This window comes from Podarcis tiliguerta, assembly GCF_965153285.1.
Source record: "Podarcis tiliguerta genome assembly, chromosome: 6".
Taxonomy (NCBI): domain Eukaryota; kingdom Metazoa; phylum Chordata; class Lepidosauria; order Squamata; family Lacertidae; genus Podarcis; species Podarcis tiliguerta.
The window spans coordinates 60030023-60053834 of NC_139539.1; the positions used below are offsets into that span (position 1 = coordinate 60030023).

A 23812-nucleotide genomic window follows, 5' to 3' on the forward strand; every position below is an offset into this window, starting at 1 on the left:
TCCCTCCTTAGCGCTGCACACATGATTATTTCTCAGTGGTTCCAACTTCACAGAAAGCAACCATGTTAAAACAATTAAGTGCACTATGTTAAAACAATTAAATGTGCTATGTACAATTTAAGGAATGCATGCCAAATGCTCAAATTATTGGCTTTTTAAAAAGGTGTGGCAGACCTGCGTTGGCAATGTTTCTATAGCTGCTCTGATATTTATAAAAAATGCCGTAATACATTGCTTCTTTGCTGTTTAACCTTGAATGTGTCCAAGAGCTCAGATTTGACCTTGCTGGAGCTCACTCCTCCTTGCTAAAAATATATTTCCTTCTCCCACTGAAATCTGAAGGTGCCCCTGGAAGGTAGTTTTTTATTTCACACTGGTGAATGGGCACACTTTAAACATAAAAGTTGTTTTTATGGGCATTCTATCCTATTTCACAGTTCACTAAAAGCTCTTTAGGTTTTTAATTAGTGATGTTTAGTTAGTATTCATGCTTATTTGAAACTAAGTATCCTTTAAATTCCCCAAGCAAAGTGTGTTTGTTTAGAAGATTTACTTAACATCTCCAGTGGCACAAGACATTTTCATGTTCTTTGTTCTGAGGCAAAAAAGAAACCAAGTCTCAAATCCTCCTGCAAATCACTTTAAAACAACAATTCCAGCTTTGAAAGTCTCTCTCTCTCTCTCTGTTCCATAGAAAAATCTCTTTCCTTGAGCTGCGTAAGAAATAAGTGTTGATGTACTAACTATACAATCCTAAATGGCAACCTGTTATGAAGTAGCCCAAGCATATATTTACTATACTTTCCACTAAAATTTTCCCTCAAAGTAACTTTCCCCCCATATATTTTCATTGGGATTTGTCTTTACAAATTCAGATGTTGAGTATTTGTTTAGCATTTGACATCCAGTATCTAATGGAATTTAATATTTGGTGCCCGTTATTTGATATTTGACAGCATTATATATTTAACAGCCAATGGCCATTTTATATTTAATGTTCAGCAGTTTATAGTCTATATTTTATAATCGTAGCTTTTATATTCTGCGTAGGCAGCCCAGACTCAAAAAAAGGCTTTATCTCTATCGGATGCATTAGAGGATGTTGTGAATAGGAAAAGTCCACTTCTGTTATGGGGGAAGATTTTGCATCTATCATGCACACGCCACTAAACAGACAAGTGGCCTGTCAGCAGTAATAGCATCAAACACCAGTCAGTTTGAAAGTAGAGGGACAAATTCCAGGCCCTCCCTCCCTTCTCTAAAAGTGATCAGCATTGTCAAATCTGACAACGTTAACTACCCTTGTTTTCCCCGAATGATGAATATTTTGGTGGTGGTTTTTTGAGAACAAAAACCTTTATGAACTATCATCAGTATTCTCCCCAATGTGATTTAGTAGACATTCATTCAGTGGTGCATTGACGTCCTATAACAAGAACTTTATTTATAATCTGAAGTGTTTATGCTGAGTGTGAGATGACTGGTTCCAAAACTTACATTAATTTAAAGGAATGAGTACCCTATCCTACTCCCCTGAGTGACACAGCAGCCATAACGGTGGGATACATGGGACAAGCATAAATAGAGCACAAAATATATACCACTATGTGACTTGCTTTCTGATATCCCATCCAAGCATTTTTAATATCTTCACACCTGGTATGGATTAAGGAAATGGCAGTGAGGTTTAACCAGGACTGTTTTGCCAAGTTCCTTTCTCTATATATGTCAAGAATAAATGACTGACAGAATTTATCCAGTCAGCACATCCCCAAGCTTACTCACATTTTGTGGAGGCTTGTGAGGTTTAAAAGGCCCAGTTCTCTGTGTGTGTTCCCACTCTTGGGTTAAAAATTCCAATCTGAAACAAAAGCCTAAGCAAAATATAACCTTAGCCTGCTTTTCATAATAGTTGGTGAAAACTCAAACCTGATTAGAGTTCTTTTCTTCTTCTAAAATACTGATTCTGATTTCTATCAAGATTCCTGAGAACTGCACTTTGAAAACACTGCGGCCCCAAGAGAACGGACCCTTCGGGTTTTAGAGATGCAAATAGATCAAATTTGCATGCTATTGCTTATTCTCTGTGATACTACAGGGAAGTGCAAGCCTGGCCCTTAAATGAACAGAAGGGCAGCCCTGAAATGCAGGAGTGGGGACTGGATCTGGGAGGTGGGCCACACAACCCTTCAGGCTCTGCCTACCTGTCGGTTACCTGACATCACAAAGATGTTAGGTGAACCCTGTGAGCTGTTAGGTGACCACTGTGGAGCATTACAGAAGTGCTGAGCATAGGACTTCCCAAACGCAGCTGATACCATTTGGGAATTGCTGCACAAGTGGCTTTGAAGGCACTGCCAATCAGCTGATTGACGTTGCCTGCAAAAGCCTCTTTTGTCCAAGCCCATCTTTACCTGCCCCATATATGAACATCAGGTTTGGGACAGGTGGGTGTGGCCAAATGGAAAGGCCTGGTGGGTCTAATTAGGCCCATGGGCTGCAGGTTCCCCAGCCCTCCTGAATTGCTTCTCACCTTGAAGAAATGGCACATTATGAATCACAGACTGAAGCACCACTGGGCCATGTAGAATTATGCTCAAGATGGCCCAATTAATTTGCTATTTTACCTCCAGCTAACTTATTACCCTGGTAATATTTGAAGGTTAGAATTCTATAGAACAGGCGGATAATACTTCTACTGCTTATGACAGGGTTGCCAGTTTAGATAAGATGGTGGTACTAGCATGGGTGGTGCTACCATTATGAGCTGTTTTGCCACAACTTTCTGGCCTTCAAACTCTATTAGAGCATCTTGGACCAAGGGGAAGCGGAAAATATCTCATGCAGGTAATACATGAATTTGGCTGATGGGCCCAAGATACAGTGAGTGGTAAGTTTAGACTAAGAAATTGTATACTTCAGGAAATGGGAGTGCATATGAGGGTTTGAAACACCTCAAGACTAGAGTCAAACTCACATTCTGTACAACCATGAGTATCCCAGTGGACATGACATGGGGATGAAATAACATCTGGGCAGGTGCAAACTCGTTGACAGGAATTCCTTCCTGGCCTTGATTTACATGAGCATGAGGACTGGATTTAGAATTTTGACTTGCCATGCACATGCAAAGTATTACCAAGAAGCCATTCCTGTCAACATGCCATTCTGGGTCAGGCTTTTGTTCACCATGTCATTTTTCTTTACAGTGTTTGAACCTATGTACATGTAAAGAGACATGCAAGGAAGTTTGCAAAAACATTAACTAAATATGTGGGCTTTCAGTGCTTTCCTCACCTATTGAACACAGAAACCTGGTAATTACTGTGGCTATACAAAGGGAAAAGGTAATCATGTTATGGTTCGCAGTGCAGGGAGAAAGATATTCGATAAATACTCTACGAAGAGCTAGTGGTGGAAGATCTCCCAATGTTTCTTCAGATTCTTATCTCATTCTAGGCCATTGATTCTTTCTGAGTAACATCTCTGTCTTGGCTTCTTCATAAAACAGAGATTTCAAGGTCTCACAACAGTGATCAATATAACTCTTTAGTGTGTCTCCACAAAAGAATAATCTTCTTTACAGTCTCAGATAGATGACTCACTTGAGTGGCGTATCTAGTGCTGGGTGATGAAAGATGACCACTTTTGGTTTCATCAGTGCCAAGACTCCAATTGAGTTGTCATTGCAGTGACAATTATATCCATACTGAAAACCAGACTTCCACTGAAAGGCATATATAATATAATTATCTGTATAGCAAATACCATTGGAATAAATGCATGTTACTTTCTATTATTAATGCCGTGAGGAAGCTTTGTATCTGACCAAGTAAACTTTGAATAGGCCCATTAAGATCACTGAATTTAAGTGTGTAACTATGGTAGATTTGGTCCAATGATCCCAATGGGTTAAGTGTCTAAGTATCACTTAGGAGTCAGCTACATTAGTAAAAACACAGCGTTTTGAATGTGTTATAAACATGCAACACCAGTAAAAATACAGTAAAAATAATAATAATTCTGTGCGATTTTCCATAGCATTCTTTCTCTTTTGTTATAACGATTTAATGTCTGACTTATTTATAGTGGGTTTTCCCACCCTGTGTGTAGGTCCACCCTTAGATACAACCCATAATTCTTAATCAAAAAATGATCAGTGTGTATTTTGCAATCATTTTCTTTAATTTAAAAAGTGATATATAAAATATATACACAAGTGTTAAACAATACTGAGATATTTATGAAGCTGAAAGCAAATAAAATCAAAATGTTGTTTTAAAAGAATTAACTGGAAACTTGTTGTAAGGAATCTAGCACAGTACTTCTGAAAAAAAATTGTGGACCTTTTAAAAAATGCTAATACATTTTTTTTTCTTTAGCACTGGCATTGTCATCAAAACCACTATCCTTAAGCCTGGTTGCTGAGAAGGGCTCCTTTACCTGGTAATTTTTTAGGGGGAAATTAGCAGACAGCACAAGGGCTATGCTATGAAAATCATGTGCCCCAGGCCATGGACCCAGTCAACAGAAAAATAAATGAAACAAGTACAGCATCAAGTATAGATATTCTTGGAGGTTCTGCAACCTTTCTGCAGACCAGGAAATTCTAATTTGAAAAAGTAAATAAATAACAGAAGCAATGCAATGAGAAACATGGGAGTATGGCTTTGGCCAAAGCTGAAGCAAAAGTAAAAAATAGAATGAGCAATGTGGTTTGGATCAAGCATCCCTTGTAGAGAGATATGCTCAGGAGAGTGTGTGGTGCTGAGGTGTTTTTTTTCTCTTCTGATTTTCCTTTGCCTCCTGCAGCTGCTTGTGTCATCCCAGAATCTGTTTAGGAAGGTTAAATCTCCAGAGCAGATTTCTCTGTGTGAGTGCAAGTTGCAAGATGCCTCCACTGGATAAAATAACTTTATAAGAAGCTCTTCCATTCATGGAACTCAAAGCCTGCATCTAACACATTATTTATTGGCAGACTCTCAAAAGAAATATATTATCTTATTATTACTAGAAAGCAAACAATAGACAAGAAACAAAAATATTTCATCATAAATGTGCATTGTTTTATAAGCAGAATCTACATTTATATTTATAAATATCCATACAACATTTCGTTTTTGCATATTTTTAGTTATTTCAACAGCGAACTGGCCATCCAAAACACTTTTGTATAATTTTAATCCCACAAAATATTCTGAGACAATTTCCCTGTTGCTAAATCTCATGGAAATTTTGGCATTCAGATTACATGACTATATGGTACCTCTTTTAGACAATATATCATTTATATTGCCTTAAAATTCTTGGCTTCATGGTGCCATGTATGTTAAAAGTTGGTTCCATGAAAACATTTATGGATGAATTATAATGCTTTCAGCCTCTGTGTTTACATTGGGAATACTTGGCTGACTTTTAAATAAACTTTACTACCAGGTGGGCTTGAAAGAGAACTTTTTTTTCCTTTTGTGTGTGTGTGTTCATGTGTTTGTGGGGTGTGTTTTTTACAATGAGAGTGTAGTGTCCTTACTATGCATGACTTTATTGGCTTTACACAAACACCTGATTCAGTTAAAACCTAACTTTTTTAATACAAGCAGAGTGGAATTCAGTGCCACAGTCAGCAAAAACATTACTGCTTGGCTGACAGAACAGTCTCTCCCCCGACAACCCTGCCACTGCCAAGCTGTCCTAGGGCTTCTCTCAATCCCCCAAAGCAGATTTGGCAAGGTGGGTTGAGAAGCCCAATTACACTAGCAGGAGTTCCTAGTATGTTCAAAGTCAACTGTGCCAATAATTTGTTTGTGCTCATACACACACAAGTAAGCATGGATGCCTGTGTAGTTTGAACAGCTGCTTTTGTCTTCAGTGTAATTTTGGTCTTAAAACTGGTATTAACATTCAACACCTTTGAAAGCACATCACATTTTTCAAATTTTGGCGAGTCATGAGGATGCGCTGTAGGAAGTGGAAAGGGACTTTGAGACTTGGAAGCTCCAGTAGATGATTATAGCTTGCCATATGGCTACCTGAGCCCAAAGCTCTTATGTTACATTACAGTGGTACCTCGGGTTAAGAACTTAATTTGTTTTGGAGGTCCGTTCTTAACCTGAAACTGTTCTTAACCTGATGTACCACTTTAGCTAATGGGGCTTCCCGCTGCTGCCGCGCCGCCGGAGCACAATTTCTGTTCTCATCCTGAAGCAAAGTTCTTAACCCGAGGTACTATTTCTGGGTTAGCGGAGTCTGTAACCTGAAGCGCCTGTAACCTGAGGTACCACTGTACTTTTATTTGGTTTGTATCCTATTCTACATTTCTGTATACAATGTTAAGCTACTGAGTGTGATTATGGCATTGCAATAATCTTCTCCTCAAAAGCTACAAAAACACATACACACACCCTGATTAGTCCCTGAAGATTTAGCTTGTATGGAATCTCATAGTCAGCGGTGGTCCTTTGACCACCGGTGTGGTGTAGTGGTTAAGAGTAGTAGTCTCGTAATCTGGTGAACCGGGTTTGTGTCTCCGCTCCTCCACATGCAGCTGCTGGGTGACCTTGGGCTAGTCACACTCCTTTGAAGTCTCTCAGCCTCACTCACCTCACAGTGTGTTTGTTGTGGGGGAGGAAGGGAAAGGAGAATGTTAGCCGCTTTGAGACTCCTTTGGGTAGTGATAAAGCAGGATGTCAAATCCAAACTCTTCTTCTTCTATGATGAGGCAGAGTGAGGCAGCTGCCTCAGGTGGTACGTGCTGGGGGGCAGGGAAGGCAGATCTGTGAGTGCCATGTGGCCTACCTTGTACCCCCTAGGTTGGCCTTCTGCCCTCAAGTGCAATGGAAGATACATTTGTCCAACATGGGTTCCGTGGCTTCTGATTGGCTACAGGAGCTTCCTGCAGCCAATCAGAAGCCACGCCTCGGTTTCTGGACATTTTGGAAGTCGAACAGACTTCCAAAATGGATTCCGTTTGACTTCCGAGGTATGACTGCATTTCCCTTTCACCAGTATTGGAGTATGATTAAACTGCCAATCCAACAGGCTTCTGTATGTGCCTTGGGGGAGGGTGGCATCTTGTCCTTCACCTCAGGCAACAAAGTGTCTTGAGTCAGCCCTGCTTATCATCATCATGACTCCTGCTTTTTCAACAGAACAGTCTTGTGCTTCAGAACAATGCTTGTCTTTGCATTCAGAACAATGCTGGCACTGCTCAGGATATCTTAATACCAAATACTTTTCAAAACCATCTATGGTATTACATAGGCTACAGCTTGTATTAACTCTTTCTTCCCCCTCTCTGATTTCTTTCAGCAATGAATGTGTCGGCTGCTGCTGATTTAATGCCTACATCATCATGGAATGTGTCAAGTGAACTAGACAAAGGTAAATGCAGGGGGGAAAGAGGAATTAAAAATCATCCTAGATTTTAAGAAGCCATTCTTAAAGTTCCTTTGTTTTGTGCTTGATCATATCAAAATCTGCTGTTAAAGTCACAAGAAGGAGGAATTGAGACCTGTTTTGTATGCCAAGCAATCATCTGATATTCAATTACACCCCAGTTTGTGATTTCTGAAGAATGTTGGGATTCACTCCCTCCCCTTTCTTACTTCAAGTAACACGTTCCACATGTTAAGAAAATATGTCAAGATGTGAATTATAGCAGTTTATGACCTACCTGACATTTCATCTGTGCCTCTTGGAATCTGGATTCAATATTACCTGCCTGGACTCTATGTTAACAAGCTTTGGTCTAAGTAGCCTTGCATGCACATTTTGCTATGAAATTTGGAGGCAATCAGTTAGTTGCTGGACTGGGAAGAGGAATGAAAAATCTTTTAATATTTGTATACAGCATGCAGAGAATTAGGCTGTTGAATGCACACACACACAGTGGGCATGTGTTGGTCTGCAATTTCATTTGTGCTTGCATGAGAAACGAGTCTCGCATGCACACACAATGTGAAGTTGTTCTTGCATACCTGTTTTCCATGTCTTCAAATGGCTGTTAGTTTCTCTGTACAGTAGAATCTCAGAAGCCGAACACCTGTAAACTCAAACGTTTTGGCTCCCAAACGATCGGAAACCGGAAGTGATTGTTCTGGTTTTAGAATTATTTTTGGAAGCCAAACATCTGGCATGGCTCCCCCCCCCCCCAAACAAAAATCCTGGCTACACCCATGTACAGGAGTTCATTCCAGTCCTACACAGAGATATTGCCCACATTCCCAAAGCTGTCATTTTCCTCCACAGGGAAAAATGTATTGACACTTGTTTCTCTTGCTTCTCATCTAGCTTCACCCATGCAAACCATCTTTTTTCTTTTTCTGTCTGGTGATCATGTGCTTCCACTGCTTAGAAATATGATCATGGAAGGTGGAATTATTGGCCTCTTAAAATACCCTTCTTTCTTTCACTTTCTGGTCAGGGGAAAGTTGCCTTACAGCCCCTCCAAAGGGGTGGGAAGAAAATAGGAAGTTGCCTTATACTGGGTTGGAAAGTTTGTCCCTCTCCAGTCCACCCTTACTGGAATGCTCAGACAGAGATCTTTCTCATAACTTGTTACCTAGCCCTTTCTTTAAAATATTTTTTTTAAAAAAAGTTTAACCAGGTTTAAAACATGCAGAACATGTGTTTTTCAATCCCACCCCGATATGATTGAGGGTTTCCAATGGTCAGTTCTGGGGTGGGATTGCTAGTCTCTTATCTGGCCTTTAAAGTACTGCAAAGCATCGTTTTATTAAATATAATAGCAAGGTCAGTAGTTCACCCACAGTGAACTTCCAGTGTTTTTAAACGTGCATTGAGAAATGACAGGTCATGCAAACATACAGCCTAAAGAAATCAACTTCCACCTGTTTTCCACAAGAGCTGGCATGTGGTCTCAGAAGCATCCATATAAACCGGATTTTAAAGCTTGTTAAACGCCTCATGTAAATTGGTTCCCAGCCAGCACTCCCAATTAAGCAGATGTCCCTATTCAGTGACCTTCACAGTTCCTGCCACTCTTCAGAAGCACTCCCTCCCCCAACAACCCCACAAATGTATACACTTCAGTGTTTCATTGGGTATGTTTTTCATGTTCTTATTAAAATATTGTAAAACTGAATGAATATTTTTTAAAAACAACAACAAACTTGTTATTCTGTCTCCCCTGCCCTCAACCTGACTACTTCTCCAGTGACTGTCTACCAACTGAGACTCATTCAACTTTCAGTTTTGATTAAATAAGCTAAATTGGCAGCATTAAACAGTTGCCTGTTTATCCTTTTTATCAGGAAATGAAATTTAAAAGGGACGCAACCACCCGTGAAGACCTGTTGAAAGCAGCAATTGATGCAGCAGGGAGGTGGTGGTTTCTCACCAAAACTTTAAAGAGAAATAAATGCTGCATTTTTTAAATTAAAAAAAATCATTTTTAAAAGCATCTCCAGATCATCAAGTGCTTTTCTAGTTCTTCCTACCACCCTGATTTCTCTACCTACTTTTCAGCAGACATTTGTTACAGAGAAGAGATTATTATGTTGTTTGCTGCTGCTGAATTTAACAGTTGTCAAAAGGGCATTGCACATTAGAAATCTGAGTCTACAGACTTTTGGGGAAAATAGGGTCTTGTTATGAAGAAACAATAGATTGTCTTAGGACTACTGAGAGGACAGACACAAGATCTTGTGATTGCAGAGCACAAGTTCATATATACAAGTCAATCGTGGCTAGAGCAGGGGTGGTGGACCTCTGGCACACATGCCTAATTAGGCATGGTACAGATCCCAATTTGGCCCACAATGTTGCTTCTTCCAAACCACACCCATATGCTACACAACCGACATAATAAGGGACTGCCAGTGCACAATCAGGAGCCTTACAGTACACACACAGTTATGTATTGGCAAGGGAGACTTCCTGTTATTGCCAGTCAGCTGATTGGCAATGAAATTGAGCCAACTGGGATGAGCTTCACTATTAAATTCCCCTTGGGGAGCTCTGTAGCCAGCTGATCCTTGAAGGGGCTTTGCAGGAAAGAACTTGCACTGGCTGCCAATATGATTCCAGACCAAGTTTATGTTTCTTGTGTCTTGTGCTAATATACAAAGTCCTGGGGAGCTGGAGCTCATCAACCTAAGAAGGTAGCGCATCTAGGAGAAGGAAAACTCTGGTCTTAAAGCTCCGCTGCTTTACAGAATATCTTTGGGAGGAGGAAAGGCTAAGGTACCAACCCTACACAAATCTGGAGTGGAGTGCCTAAGATGGTTGGGTTGCATCTTGCATCTTCTGGCAACTCCTGCAGCCAAGCTGGTGCCAAACGTATTGCTTTCCTTTCCTTTGGACCACATCAGTTGTTTGAGCAGGTCAGAACCTCCATACACCCAGCCCGGGCTTGCCCCCTGGGAAGGTCACTTCAGTGCTGCTAATACAGCAGTCTGACTTCACCCCTAGAGGCACACTCCATTGTCTCTTGAGACAGATGGATACCAACTATAGGCAACTTGGTATTAGCATGGCTTAGGGACTGGCTGCCTAACTGCTTATGAGTCCAATAACTGCAGTTGTTAGGAAGGGCATGTTAGTAATCCCTCATGGCCCCTGTTTTCTGCTCCACCATCATCAGGAGTAGGGCTTTTAGGATGATAGTGCCTCTTCTCTTAGACAAGCAGCAACACGATATGTTTCAGACCCTTTCTGAAAACCTTGCTATTCAGGCAAGCATTCTTCAAAAGTCTTCCAAAGATGACTGCAGCTGATAGATTTCTCCTTAATATATAAAAATTCTATAGCAGCAGGGATTCTGTAAAATCATTGTCACTGCTCAAACTTTCCCCCCCTGCAGTTTTTGCTCCCTTTCATTTTTGGTTGAATGTGTGAATCCTATGCTCACTTACTTTGGTGTACTGCTGAGGATGGCTCTGTTAATGTTGGTTTTGAGAGGGTCAAAATCCTCAGTGTTCAGATTCTCTAATATTCTACTGAATCTAATGCTTTTGGTCACTCATTTCTGTGGTGGTTCATAGATTATCCATGATTCTCCTCACAAAATCTTTAAATGTGAATTTGCTTCATGTGGTGAAAAGAGGTAAAATTACAGCTTTCATATTCATGCACAATTTACCTTTTCATTTTCTCTTGCTATACAGGGATATTCAGTAAATCAAGTACCCCTTATGGGACGTGTGTGTGTGTGTGTGTGTGTGTATTTTCTATTTGTGGGGTCCCATGAGTAGCTGAGGCAGTAAATTACTATGACTTTGTTTGAGAATTTTTTTAGTTACAGCACATTAGCTCTTTTGTTTGCTTTTCCACTGATAGAGTGTGTGTTTTTGTTTGAGAATTTGTGTTTCTTGAATGTCTCATTTATGGGTAATATAGGACGTAAAATGTGAAGTTCGTACAACAAAAGCTACCAAAGAAATTGACCTAAGTACCATTCACCAGTCTGCTAAACTGTTTCAGAAAATGTGTAACTTATTTCAGACTTTGGTTAGGTTTTTCCCCTTATAAACCCCAGTGTGTATAATGAATGTCTGACGTTACACACAAGGTAGCTATATATAATAACCTTGCCCTGGCTCATCCAGCTATCTCGGTTTATTTGAAAGATTAATAGATCAGAGGGCCAAGGGACGTGTTTTATTGTACATTTCTGTTCCAGATTTCCTGACATTTGGGGTTTAAAAAATAGACCTTTAACAGGCAAAGGAAGGGCTAATAAGAAGCAGATTCTAATGTGATTGTATGTCAAAATGTCAAAAATAACTGCTTATCTTTGACTTCATAGCATTACTCTTCAGCCATTTTTTTCACGTAGATGGGTAGGCACATACATTTATTTATATATACACACAATCTGCTTCATTGCATTATTCTCCATACATACATACATCCTCTATGTATGTGTGATATATCTACACATGCAAATATATATCTATATACGCATAGTGGAGACCTCTACCTATTTGTACACACTTTTAGCAAGTTAAGGTTTGGAATAAGACCCAGTTTGGTTTCTAAAGCGACAACAAAATTCCTTGATGTTTTTCAGTAGTTTAGGTTACAAGATGATACGGATTTTTGTATGCTAGCCACAAATTACTTATTTGTTATAAACAATAATTTGTAGCACATAGCTTTTCTAGACTGTGATTTCCTTTTCTTTTTTTATACAGTTGTTGAACCTTCTATTTTAATCATACATTTGTAAATGCTACCAGTGTGTGTGTGTGTGTGTGTGTACCTCTAACAACATAATTGTTGTTATAATTTGTGCATTTGCTTTGGGCCATTTTGGAACTGATACATTTTATAAATTAGTAACAAGTGTGTAGACCTCCTGCTTGTTTTATAAACCAGATTTCAAGTAAAGAAAATGTAATTCCTCCACACCAGTTTTCACTTATCAAAATTGTCACCAAAGCTCTTTGGAAATTTTAAAATGCATTCAGAAACAAAGCAGTATGAAAAATCTAAAACACAGAATTGAAAACTGTCAAAAGGAGCATAGTCAGATAGAAAATTCACTTTGTATTGACAGCTAAAAGTTTGCTTGTTCTCCTTACCATCTTTGAAAATATTGAAGGCCATTCTAGAGTAAATCTCAGTTTAAAAGATGCAGCATAAATTAATAAATAATGTCATTAAAGTTTGGTCATGTTTCATTTTTGGAATCTCATTTAATATTTCAGAATGGTAGTCACTCTAAGAGTAACTGCTTTTGTTTATTTTTGTTTTTGTGAGGAGTTATTATTCATTCAATCATATATGGCATCATATATTGTTAACTTTCTTTATACGAAAATTAGGAATAAATATAAATATATTTGTTCTAACTTTTAAATAAATTCCAGTGTCTGTTCATCTCATGCCTATTACTCTGCTGCTATACAGTTGACTGTGTGCTAAGGGGATATTATTGAATTGAATTAATACATTTAGGAATGTGCTGTCTGGAATGCACCATTAAAATACTTTTGCCCTTGTTTTACTGCCTTTTCCCTTCAGTGGGGGTCGGAGACTGGAGTTTCATGGAATTTTATTCTGCTTCCTTTCCTGTTTCAAATATTGACATTTATTTATTTAAAACATTTATTTAAACTTGATTTTCATCATAAATCATCCAGGACAACAAAACTCAATGAAGCAATAGTGGTTCTGAGTTGCCACCTATCTAACCTCTGAAGGTGTGGGCACTTAGAGCAGGGCTTCTGACGGATATATTATACTTAAAGAATGGGCAACTTCATATGGAAATTTCTCTGCTCCCAAAACATACAGTGAGGTTAGAGTACTATATGGTTTGAGTGCCAGACCAGGACAAGGGAGACAGATTCAACTGTCCCCTTGGCCATGAAGCTCACTGGGTAACTGTGAGTCGGTCCCCATCTCTCTCTCTTTCTTGGTCTAATGTACATGAAAGGGTTGTGATAAAATGAAGGGAGGGAACCATGTATACCACCTTAAGCTCCTAAATTGAAGGGTGACAGAAATATAATAAATGAACCCCAGAAGCTGATATGCTGGCTGCAAAGGGACACTGTCTTTTCCTTTTTCATCCTGTGGTTTGGGTGTTGGTAGTCTAAATAAATCAGAAAGGCTGATAGAGATGTATGACACTGCGAAGCTATCCAGCTTCTGTGGTGTGTGTGTGTGTGTGTGTGTGAGAGAGAGAGAGAGAGAGAGAGAGAAAGGGAGAAAAAAAGGAAGGAAGAAAATGGCTAAGCTTTCAGAAAATATCCACCCTAATGCCTATTGCCTGCTTCTGTATATTATTAACTCGGAAAGGAATATATGCAGTGGAACAATAAAGAGAAAACACAATCCATTCAGTACTATGTGTTTGGATAAAGCTTTCTATGAATGCTTCATTGAGAACTTTGGTGAAATAAAAGCAAGCTGGCTGAGCAAAATGAGTTGCTGGCCTTTGCTTCCTGCTTGAAATGCTGATGACCAAATATTTCCATTCATGTCTCTTTTAACTTTTTGATATGCTTCATGTGGGTTGCCAACTAATAAAAAATCATAATTCTGTTGTCTGAAAAGTCAATTTGCATTTTCCTTGTTTTTATTAATCAATATGATGAAATGATTCATTTTAAAGATGCTCCTGCATCCTCTTTTGCTGCCATCTTCATTACCCCAAGGAAAAGGAAAAGAGGAACTAAGGTTCTTTATTTGCATTCAATTCTTATTTTTGCAGCTGAATGGCTTGGAACAGATTCTAGCATGACATCCTGGTAGTACTAACAGCAGCATTAGCAATGATAATGAGCTTTTTGCTTTTGCCTTAGCATGCCAAATGTTCATCAGAATAAGTTGCAACTTAAGTTTAAGTTAAAGTAATCCTACAAAAGATTCAAATTCCTTTTGAAGAATTTGCCAGTTTTACTTTAAAATGCACCTGGACGCCACCACTTAAAGTAGTAAATAGTCTGAAAGCTTTCCTGTTTTAACAATGCACATATTTCTTCTTACAATGCACATTTTGTGGTTTCAGAACTCCTTAAAAATGAGGGGGAAAGTTGCAGAATAAAGACACCTAATATTTAGTTTTTGCGTTCTTTGTCTCCAGTTTATACTCTTAGACTCATGAAGGTGACTTATTATGTGCAGTGTTTTCTTTGGCAAGGCCTCAAAACCAGAAACATATTTAAGGCCAAGCTTTCTAGATATTATCTCAAGTAATTTAGAAGTTCATTATAGGGCACCCACTAGGCCTGCTACAGTAAGGGTCTGTCAGCATTTTACAGTGGTTTATAACTTGAGCATAAAGAAAAAAAGTCTCTGTGGGTTGAAACTTGGCATTTAGGATTTAAGACTGGGAACAGATTGTTTTAACAAATTGAAAAGTAAAGTTGACTTGTTATCAAATTATATGTGGTCTAAATTTTAGATTTCTGGTTTCATCTCAAAATTTCTGACATTAAAGTATTTTCTGAAAGCGTCGTCATACATGCTTGGTATCAAAGGCGAATATATGTTTTTTAAAAAAATGAAGAAAATGCTAACTGATTTATGGTACAATCCTTAAATCCTCCTAAATTCAGACATATAATTGGTGTATTCTGCAGCAATTAGCTTGAGCGCCATAGTCAAAAAAAATATTAAAGGGTTGATGATATAATTTGGGTCAGGATTTATATTATGCAACCTGTTTTCAATGACAGTGTTCATGTCAAGAACAGGTGAAGCAGTAATAAAACAATTGTGCTTCTGAGGATCCATCTTGATACTATGGTTCTCCCTCCCCCTCTGCACACAGTGACCTAGGTAGCAAAACTCAGGTTTGCTCAATGCTGCCCCACCCTTTCCTCTACACACCAATTGGGAAATCCTGTTTTTACCTTGAAAATGCATCTTCCTGACACTAATCAGGTGGGCATCTGGTAGCACTCAGGGATCTCTCTTCCTTTCCATAAACACTGCAGTGGCATTGGAGCTTGTAGACTCAGCCTAACACAGCAGCGTAACATCCTTTAGAAATCTGTTCTAGCTGCTACACTTCATGGAGAGGAAAGATACCTTTGCTACTGCCCTCTGTGATGACTTCTCATGGCCTCCCACCCCACCCCACAGGTGTGACATAGTGATCCAGAAGCTCCTCTTGCTCCTCTTGTGAATATTTTATTTCTACTGGGAATCCTGTGCTTTGCTTTCCTGAAAAGGGAAAACTCCACAATGGTGTTGGGAAGATGCTTCAGAAATGCCTCCTTGAGACTTAATGTCCAAGTAAACCTATATAAATTCGGATTACAGGAACTATAAGAGGCAGACAAAGGATGGGAGGGAAACTTAAGAAGGTGTGTGAATGGATGTGTGCCTGAAAGAGTAAGATAATGAATAATGGATGGATGGCTGGGGTATATACTTGGTGTGTGAATGGATGAGTTGCGGGTTGGGGGCTTGTGTGAAAGTAAAAATGAATGAATGAATGATCAAAGTGTGAGAGAGAAGGGGGTGGCAAAAATAGGTATCCCTGCTGATTGTTTGCTTTGTCCTTACCCATTGCTGATATACAACAAGCAACCACTTTCTCCCACAACAACAAAGGGCTAGGTAAGCCATTGGTCTTATTCCGTATGACAGCTCCTTATATCTCTACCTGGTCATCTGAATGCAGCTACATCTCTGTAAAATTTATATCTGTTTTTGTGATGATGCAACCATATTATAACAGTATATATTAAATTATCCATTATTTATCGACGTGTCAGAAACAAATCAGCACCCTGTTAATTGTTCCTCACCCGTGCTTCTTGGGAAATACTGTATGCTCTGTGTTAGTTTTCTGTACCCTTGTCAGCATGACGATCATAGAAAAATTAATATTTCCCTCTTTGACTCTATTGCACTGTAAAGCAGCTAAATTACTCTCTTTGAAGTGTAATCAAGTTCAGCATTGTAAAGAAATCTAATACTTAAAATTTGAATGCGGTTGCTCAGAAGCTGTGCACGATTAGTATGATTTTATTAAATGCAGATTTTTGTGGGAATTCAAGAATGTATGATCTGACTCAGGCTATACTTTAACAATGAGTTTTCTTTTAAGTGTTCAAAGCATGATGCCAGATTATATGGACCCCTAAGTGAGTGGTGAACCCACTTCCCCTTGGTCACTTGTAAAATTGTAGTCAACTGTCTTCATTGCTATAATACCTTCTTCAGTAAAATGGTGATCATATGTACTGCTAGCCCCTTGTGGGTTCTTTGCCCACAGTATTCATGATATTGCAATGTCTTTGATATGAAGCTAAACATCTAACCCAAAGTATACATAGGCAAAATTGTGTTAAGGTGTTAAAAGCTTGTAAAATTAGGTCTCTTTAATCACCTCCTTTGCCTTCTAAATTACAGTTCCGCAGTAGCTCTGTAATTGAAAGAAGCACATATATTTACAAAATTGTCCTTTGAGAGTTGACTTTTAGGTGGGTTGGATTTTAGTAGAGATGTCCAGGAACAACATTTGCTATTGGCTACCGAATCTGAACATCTGGATAGGAAAGGTGGCCCTTTGAAGAGAGAAGCTGGTTAAATTTGGATTTAAAGAGTAAACGTGCCATACTTGAAGGAAATTAATAGAGATAGGCAGTAGTTGGTGTTGCGCTGCATGGAAGAAAACATTGGCACTACTGATAGCCAAAAAATGGAACATAGATCCAATAATGGACATTTGAATCCTAACGCAATGCCAAAAAAAGAAGCTAGAAAAAATGGACGATGTAGGTCTTGTGGGAAATGAAACCAATACATGCATCAACATCAGCAGCGGATAGATTTCTAGTTCAAGAGGGGGAAGAAGTTTATTTTCTTTAAGAAACTCATTCTTGAAAGGAACCAACAGACCTGTTTTCTGACCAGATCCAGAGATACGTGCCTATTTAGCTGAACATTGGGAATATTAAAGTGCTTTCTAAATGTTGCTAAAGTGCCAACGTTACTTCATGTTACTCATTTATGTGTGAAGGCCTACAGCTACCATAAAATTATATTAATGTATATACAGATGAGTGGTCAAGCTTGTAAGGTAAAAAAAGTAAAGGACCCTTGGACGGTTAAGTCCAGTTACAGGTGACCATGGGGTGCGGTACTCACCCCACTTTTCAGGATGAGGGAGCCAGCATTTGTCCACAGACAGCTTTCTGGGTCACATGGCCAGCACGACCAACCGCTACTGGCAACGGAGGACCATGACAAGTGCCAGAGCGCATGGAAACACCATTTACCTTCCTGCCACAGTGGCACCCATTTATCTACTTGCACTTGTATGCTTTCAAACTTCTAGGTTGGGAGAAGCTGGGACAGAGCATGGGAGCTCACCCCGTCACACGGATTTGAATGCTAACCTTCCAATCGGCAAGCCCAAGAGGCTCAGTGGCTTAGACCACAGCACTACCCACATCCCTAGGTCAAGCTAGTATAACTTGCTAGAGAGTTGGGTTTATCTGGTCTAGAAAACTTAGTTGTGGCTTCCCATAGGCAGCTTACCTTTTCAACAACATTGCTTGGATAAATAAAGCTACCATAAGAAAGGTAAAACAGGGTGGGTATGTATAAAAAGCTACCAAAAAAAAAGACAATTAATTTTTCAAATTAGGTAGTTGCCTTCACCTGAAACTCAACTGCTGGACTAAGAAGACAATTCACACAATATTTTATGTCCAAAATACAGATAGATATAAATGCATACTCAATATGTTGGCTGTTAAACTTACTGAAGAAAAGCTTAGCTTTGGTACCAAATGTAAGTTCCAAATTATTTCAAATTGTTTCCACTTTCAGAAATCTGATAATAATCATATAGCAATAAAATGAAATAAGTGTGCTGGGTGAACAGTGACAGAAGTAGCTAAATATTATATAAGGCAATGCAGAGCCGTTATCTATATTGTCTAAATAACATAACCACAAGCACATTTGGAATGTGAAAGAGACAGAACAGATCTTCCAACAGTCAGCTTTATGAGTATACATCTAAATGTAAGACAGCATCTTCAGTAGATTATTTGTGACACTTTCCCTTATACTACTTTACATATTTGTATGTGTTGTATGTAGCAATAGATATACATCCATTAATCTTTCTTGATAGGAAAAAGAGATTCATTCATAGTTGATATGCTAGAATACATTATTTATGTTTGAATAGGAATTTCTTGGGTGGAAGAAACTGATTTGTTTAAAACTGTGGCCAAGTGAGCAGTTGTTTTGTCTAAACCCTCTTCCTTGTGTATTTGACAGATTATTTCTTGAAGCTTGATGAGCCCATGAACAATATCACCACTACCTTAGGCCAGACGGCAGAACTGCACTGTAGGGTTTCTGGGAATCCTCCTCCAACTGTGCGTTGGTTGAAAAATGATGCTCCCGTCGTACAGGAACCCAGAAGGATATCCTTCCGTGCGACGAACTATGGCTCTCGATTACGAATAAGAAACCTTGATACCACAGACACCGGCTACTTTCAGTGTGTGGCAACAAATGGCAAGAAAACCGTTTCTACCACTGGGGTACTGTTTGTGAAATTCGGTAAGAAGTCCCTCTTGCTGGAAAAGTTCCTCTTTCAAGAAAAGTTGGGTAAAATGGAGGCAAAGATAAATGTTTCCCCATCATGCCCAACCAAGTTAACACAGGACATAGCTGAACAAAACTGCATATTCAGAATAACAAAGCAAGCAGATTTATCACTTTATTCCATTATTTACTTTTCAGATTACATCTGATTGATGTTAATACAGGCCATTGCAATCTGATTGATGTTAATACAAGCCGTTGCAATGGAGAATCTTGTGATATTGTTACATTATAAACAGCTTGTTAAACAAACAGTGTTGGAGGCAGGCGCAGCTAAGAGCCAAACTACATGTTATATTAAATGTGTAAGCATTTTTTATTACTTAAATATCAGCCACACAGGCTAGGATAGCACTGAGATATTGGTGTGCAGGGATTTAATGTTTTCTTTTCCTGCTGTCCTGTTTGGGCGGGGAAACCATTTCCCACATATGATGCTGTTGGTGCCAATGGAAGCTTTTCTCCCATGGCTAAATGCAAAATGCAGCAAAAGAATTAAATCGCAGGATACGCCCATCCTGATGCTGCTTTGAGGCCCCAATCTCTGCAGACTAGATTTAAATAGTAATTTCAAAATGTGCCCTTAAACTTTTTGCATGCATTTAACATCACATTTTGTTTTTCCCCTAACACTACTGGCCAGTAGGCATGAGAACATGTAATCTGTTATTGTTGTTGTTATATATCTTGCCTTTCTTCCACCATGGAATCCAAACTGGCCTTGCATATGGTTCCCAGACAATCACCCATTCAGGCATTGAGCAGACCCAAATCTGTTTAGCTTCAGCAAGGTAGTGGCCTCATGTGCCTTCATATCATATGCTGGAGTTACAATACTGAGCAGAGTGAAAGCCGAACTGTACTAAACACACACACAAACACACACTGTCTGTCATTGTTTATAGAATGCACTCATTAAAATATTAAGTGATGTAAGAGCAAAATGTATACCTATTGATTGCAGAGAAATACATAGCAATAGCTTTGAATCTTATATTAGAAATTTGGAAAAATAAAATAGATTAAAATTGACTTAAGCAAAAACAAAAAATTTCCTGCTGTAAAGTTAGTAAAAACTAACTCCTCCTCTTCGTCTTTTTTAAAAAAAAATCTCATTTTTCTAGGTCCTCCGCCAACAGCAAGTCCAGGAACATCGTGAGTTGTTAAATACTTACTATGTTAATTAATTCTGTAAGGTTTTTTAAAAAGTAATTTCATAGTTCGTATGTATTCTGCTCTGAATTCAACATTAAGAATAGATTTGTGGTATCATTTTAAGTTCATTATATGTATATATTCACACATGCATGCACACACTAGGAGTTGTACAGTGGGTCTTGCCCAAGCTAGAGACAGCTTCTTCCGTCAGTAAAATCAAATTGTTTGCTTGCTTCCATGGTCCTTAATCCACCCTAACTCCTGAATGTTTGGAAAGAGTGCAGATGACAGACCTGAGATGTTACCCACTTTTGACAGATGCTTGCAGAGACTGTGCTTTTTCTTAGTCTTTGCTGTGGGCAAAGGAAAATGTAGGCTACAGCTCAAAGCATTTTAGAATCCAATCCTATAAACATTATATTCAGTTGAAATCGCAACAGAACATTCTCTCCCTCTCCTCCCACTACATACCCCCTAAATCTGTTCTGAGGGTTCCCCCAGTCCTCCAGAGCAGATTTGGGAATGTTGCAGGGTGCATGAAGGAAAACTCTTTTGCGCTAGTATTGATTGTTGTGTCTGCACAACTATTTAATTTAGTAACACCCATAGTGTTTACTATCACACTGGCCTTGGTCAAATGCAAGAGGAGAGGAAGGCTTTGGCTGTATACAACCCCCTGCTCCCTGCTGACTCTAAATCCAGTGTACTCCCACTACTGGTTTGAGAAGTGGCGTACACAACCCATATTATCGTGCTTCTCCTGTTGCTTCTTGTGAAATACTGTGTTCTGATGTGTTCCCCCCCCAAAAAACTAACTTCAATCTGAATGGGAGGGGAATGATCTAGCTTTCATCTTGGAGGAGCCAGAACCAGGTAGCACTGCCACCCTTGTTAACCACACTATGTGTTGTTCAAAGCTTTGATTCCTTGACCTTTCACTTGTTGCTGTGCCTGAGGAAATCCATCTAGGTTTCCTGACAGGCCCTGAGCCGAAGGACCTAAGAATGAACTCAGCTGCAGGGTTTTCTGATGATCATTGAGGGACAAGGGACCTAGTATGGTCCAAAACTCCAAATAAGCTACAGGCCGGCTCGTTGAAAACCAGCAAGTTAAATGCAAGCAAGGCAGAGAGTTAAAAGCTCTTTTCATGGTGGGTTTTCCTGGCATGAAAAGAGCTTTTAAGCTCTCTGCCTTGCTTGGGGAGCAAGGCTCACTCAGTGCACCAGCTCTGGAAGACTAGGGATGCTCACACAGAGATGGTTCCAAGGTGAGGGGTTGAGTATACACATTTTTGCATATGCACGGACCTGAACCCCTGCATAAGATTCAATTGGACTGTTTATACTATGGCAGCTACTGTTGACCAGTAAAATTAAGCTACTCATGCTATTTAGGAATCTCAACTTGATTAAAAATATAAAAAGATATTCAGAAAAAGGGAACTGTCCATGATTGAAAGCTTTTGTTACAATGGTTTTGCCATCATATTCACTTTAACTTTCCAAGAACTCCTGCTGATTTTTAACAGAGCCTAGTTTTGTGTATTTGCCCTTAAGCTTCCAGCTCAATCCTAAACATGTTTACTCAGAAGTAAACCTCAATAGGGCTTACTCCAAATTATTTGTGCACAGGATTACAGCTTTAATTGCTTGATGGTTTTGCACATAATAATTCTATCTTTACTTACGATGTAACACTAATAATGATATTACTATACTGCAATGTGGATAATCCTTTTAGCATTTTTTTAAAAAAAGTATGTGATGCTGTTAAATTCTTTAGCAACATGAAAATAAAATTGTTTTGCTTGAAGTAGGCAATATATATATGGTTAATTAGCCCTGAACAGCATCTCCTGTGGGACAACTCTGATTTTAAATATTCCCATTCTTAATCTGTGATTAAACAATTCATGCTGTCAGGCCTGCTAAATACATTGTGGAGACTAAGGAATGTTTTGATTGCAATTCTCAAAGAGACTTACCTTTGAGTAAAGGTGGATGTTGTGCAAAGTGGACCAAGGATCTATTGCAATACAATTGTGTCATTCTGGGGAAGGCGGTCAAAGAAGAAAGTGACATGTTGCTATTGTTTCTAATGAAAAATCACAAAAATGCACCTTTAGGTGTTAGGCAAGCAAATAAATAAAAGTATTCAATTTACTGAAAGCATTTTCTTTTTACTTAGTAGCATACCTTCTTCTAGCTTTATGGCCTTGAACAAAAATCCCATGGCCGGTATATGCTTGCTTGCTTTGACCATCCAGAAGAGACTTGCAAGAAGAGGCACAACTTCTGTCATGTTATGCATTGCCTTCGTCTAGTTTAAGTTTTACTGTTAATCAAGGTGCGGTAGATTGATAGCGGGAAGGAACATGAAAAATGAGTAAAACTAAACTAAAGGTTGGGACTTGTGTGGGGTTGGTTTTTTTTTTAACTTTGCTTGAGTAAGTTTTCTTCTGGAATTTGCAGCATAACAGAGTTGATAAATGTTGGTTTCTCACTTTCTCTCTCTGCAACCGTGGGCCAAAGTACACATTGCACAGGGAGATCTGCCACTGGCAGCAGTGTGAGTGCTAATAACATGTAACCCTTTTCTAGTCTGCTTCCTCGCCCCCCCATCATCATGCTCAGGTTACCATTTGCTCTGCATTTGTAATGCAGACACCTGCATGATGACTGTATCCCCACCCCCCATGTTGCAAATAGTAGTGCTTGGGGGAAGAGTGCATGATGAAATGGTTAAATGCCCCCACCTCCTGTGCTGCTTCCTTGGTCTTACTAAGAGCCTCACCTCACCCGACTGCTTCATTTAAGGGAAATGCTGAGAATTCAGTCACATATCTTATTGGTCTAATGGGTAAAGTGTAGAAGAAATGGTGCCAAATATGGAGTTGAGTGTCCAGACTGGAACAAAGTTAGAAATTGTAATGCCCTCATTCCAAGTCCTTGAACTCTCAAGATCTCAAGCTAGAAAGAGAGAGGTTTGTTGTGTTAAGCCATAATGAATCATGGATTTCAGTAGCAATGAACATGATGTATTACTTTCCATAAGTACCCATTCAAATGGCTTTAACAGAAAGAAAGCCAAAGTGCAGTAGTTAGATATTGTTACGTGGCAGATCAGTCAGTACTTTTTCTGATAGCTCCCCAAATGTGTGATGAAGAGTTGAAGCTAGAGAGAACCTTAATACCTCCATCCCCACCAGACGCACCAGTAGCAGCTGTTCACGAGGGCATAATATATGAATGAGGTCTGCACACCTAGAACCTAGCATAGCCCTGGTCATATGGCTGATTTCCCAGGTAAAATTGATATCCACATGAAAGTAATTCAGTTGAACTAGATAGTGCCCATGTCCTGATATGCATCTAGTTTATGCTGGTAGGTTCTGATCCAACAAGTAATATATACATTGAATCTTGCTTGGTGTTAAATGTTTGCAAGAGTGCTTGCAGAAATATATTAATGTACAGTTATATGGTTTCCCTTTGGCTGAGTGGAGAAATTGTGATGCCACTTACCAGCAATAGAAATATATGACAGAGGAACAGGACTAGAAATGTTATGACAGCGTTGAGTTGTTAGCATTTGTATCATT

At 39.1% G+C, this 23812-nt stretch overlaps 1 protein-coding gene across 3 annotated transcripts in view; it reads left to right on the forward strand.

The window, feature by feature from the left end:
* Window positions 1-23812, forward strand: part of ROR1 (receptor tyrosine kinase like orphan receptor 1) — a 149440-nt gene that overhangs the window by 95607 nt on the left and 30021 nt on the right. For all 3 annotated transcript variants that reach the window (XM_083448021.1, XM_083448019.1, XM_083448020.1), the window contains exons 2-4: window positions 7309-7380; window positions 18721-19008; window positions 20178-20208. In XM_083448021.1, coding sequence (XP_083304147.1) covers window positions 7311-7380; window positions 18721-19008; window positions 20178-20208 — 389 coding nt within the window. In that variant the 5' untranslated portion in view covers window positions 7309-7310. The remainder of the gene's footprint in view (window positions 1-7308; window positions 7381-18720; window positions 19009-20177; window positions 20209-23812) is intronic.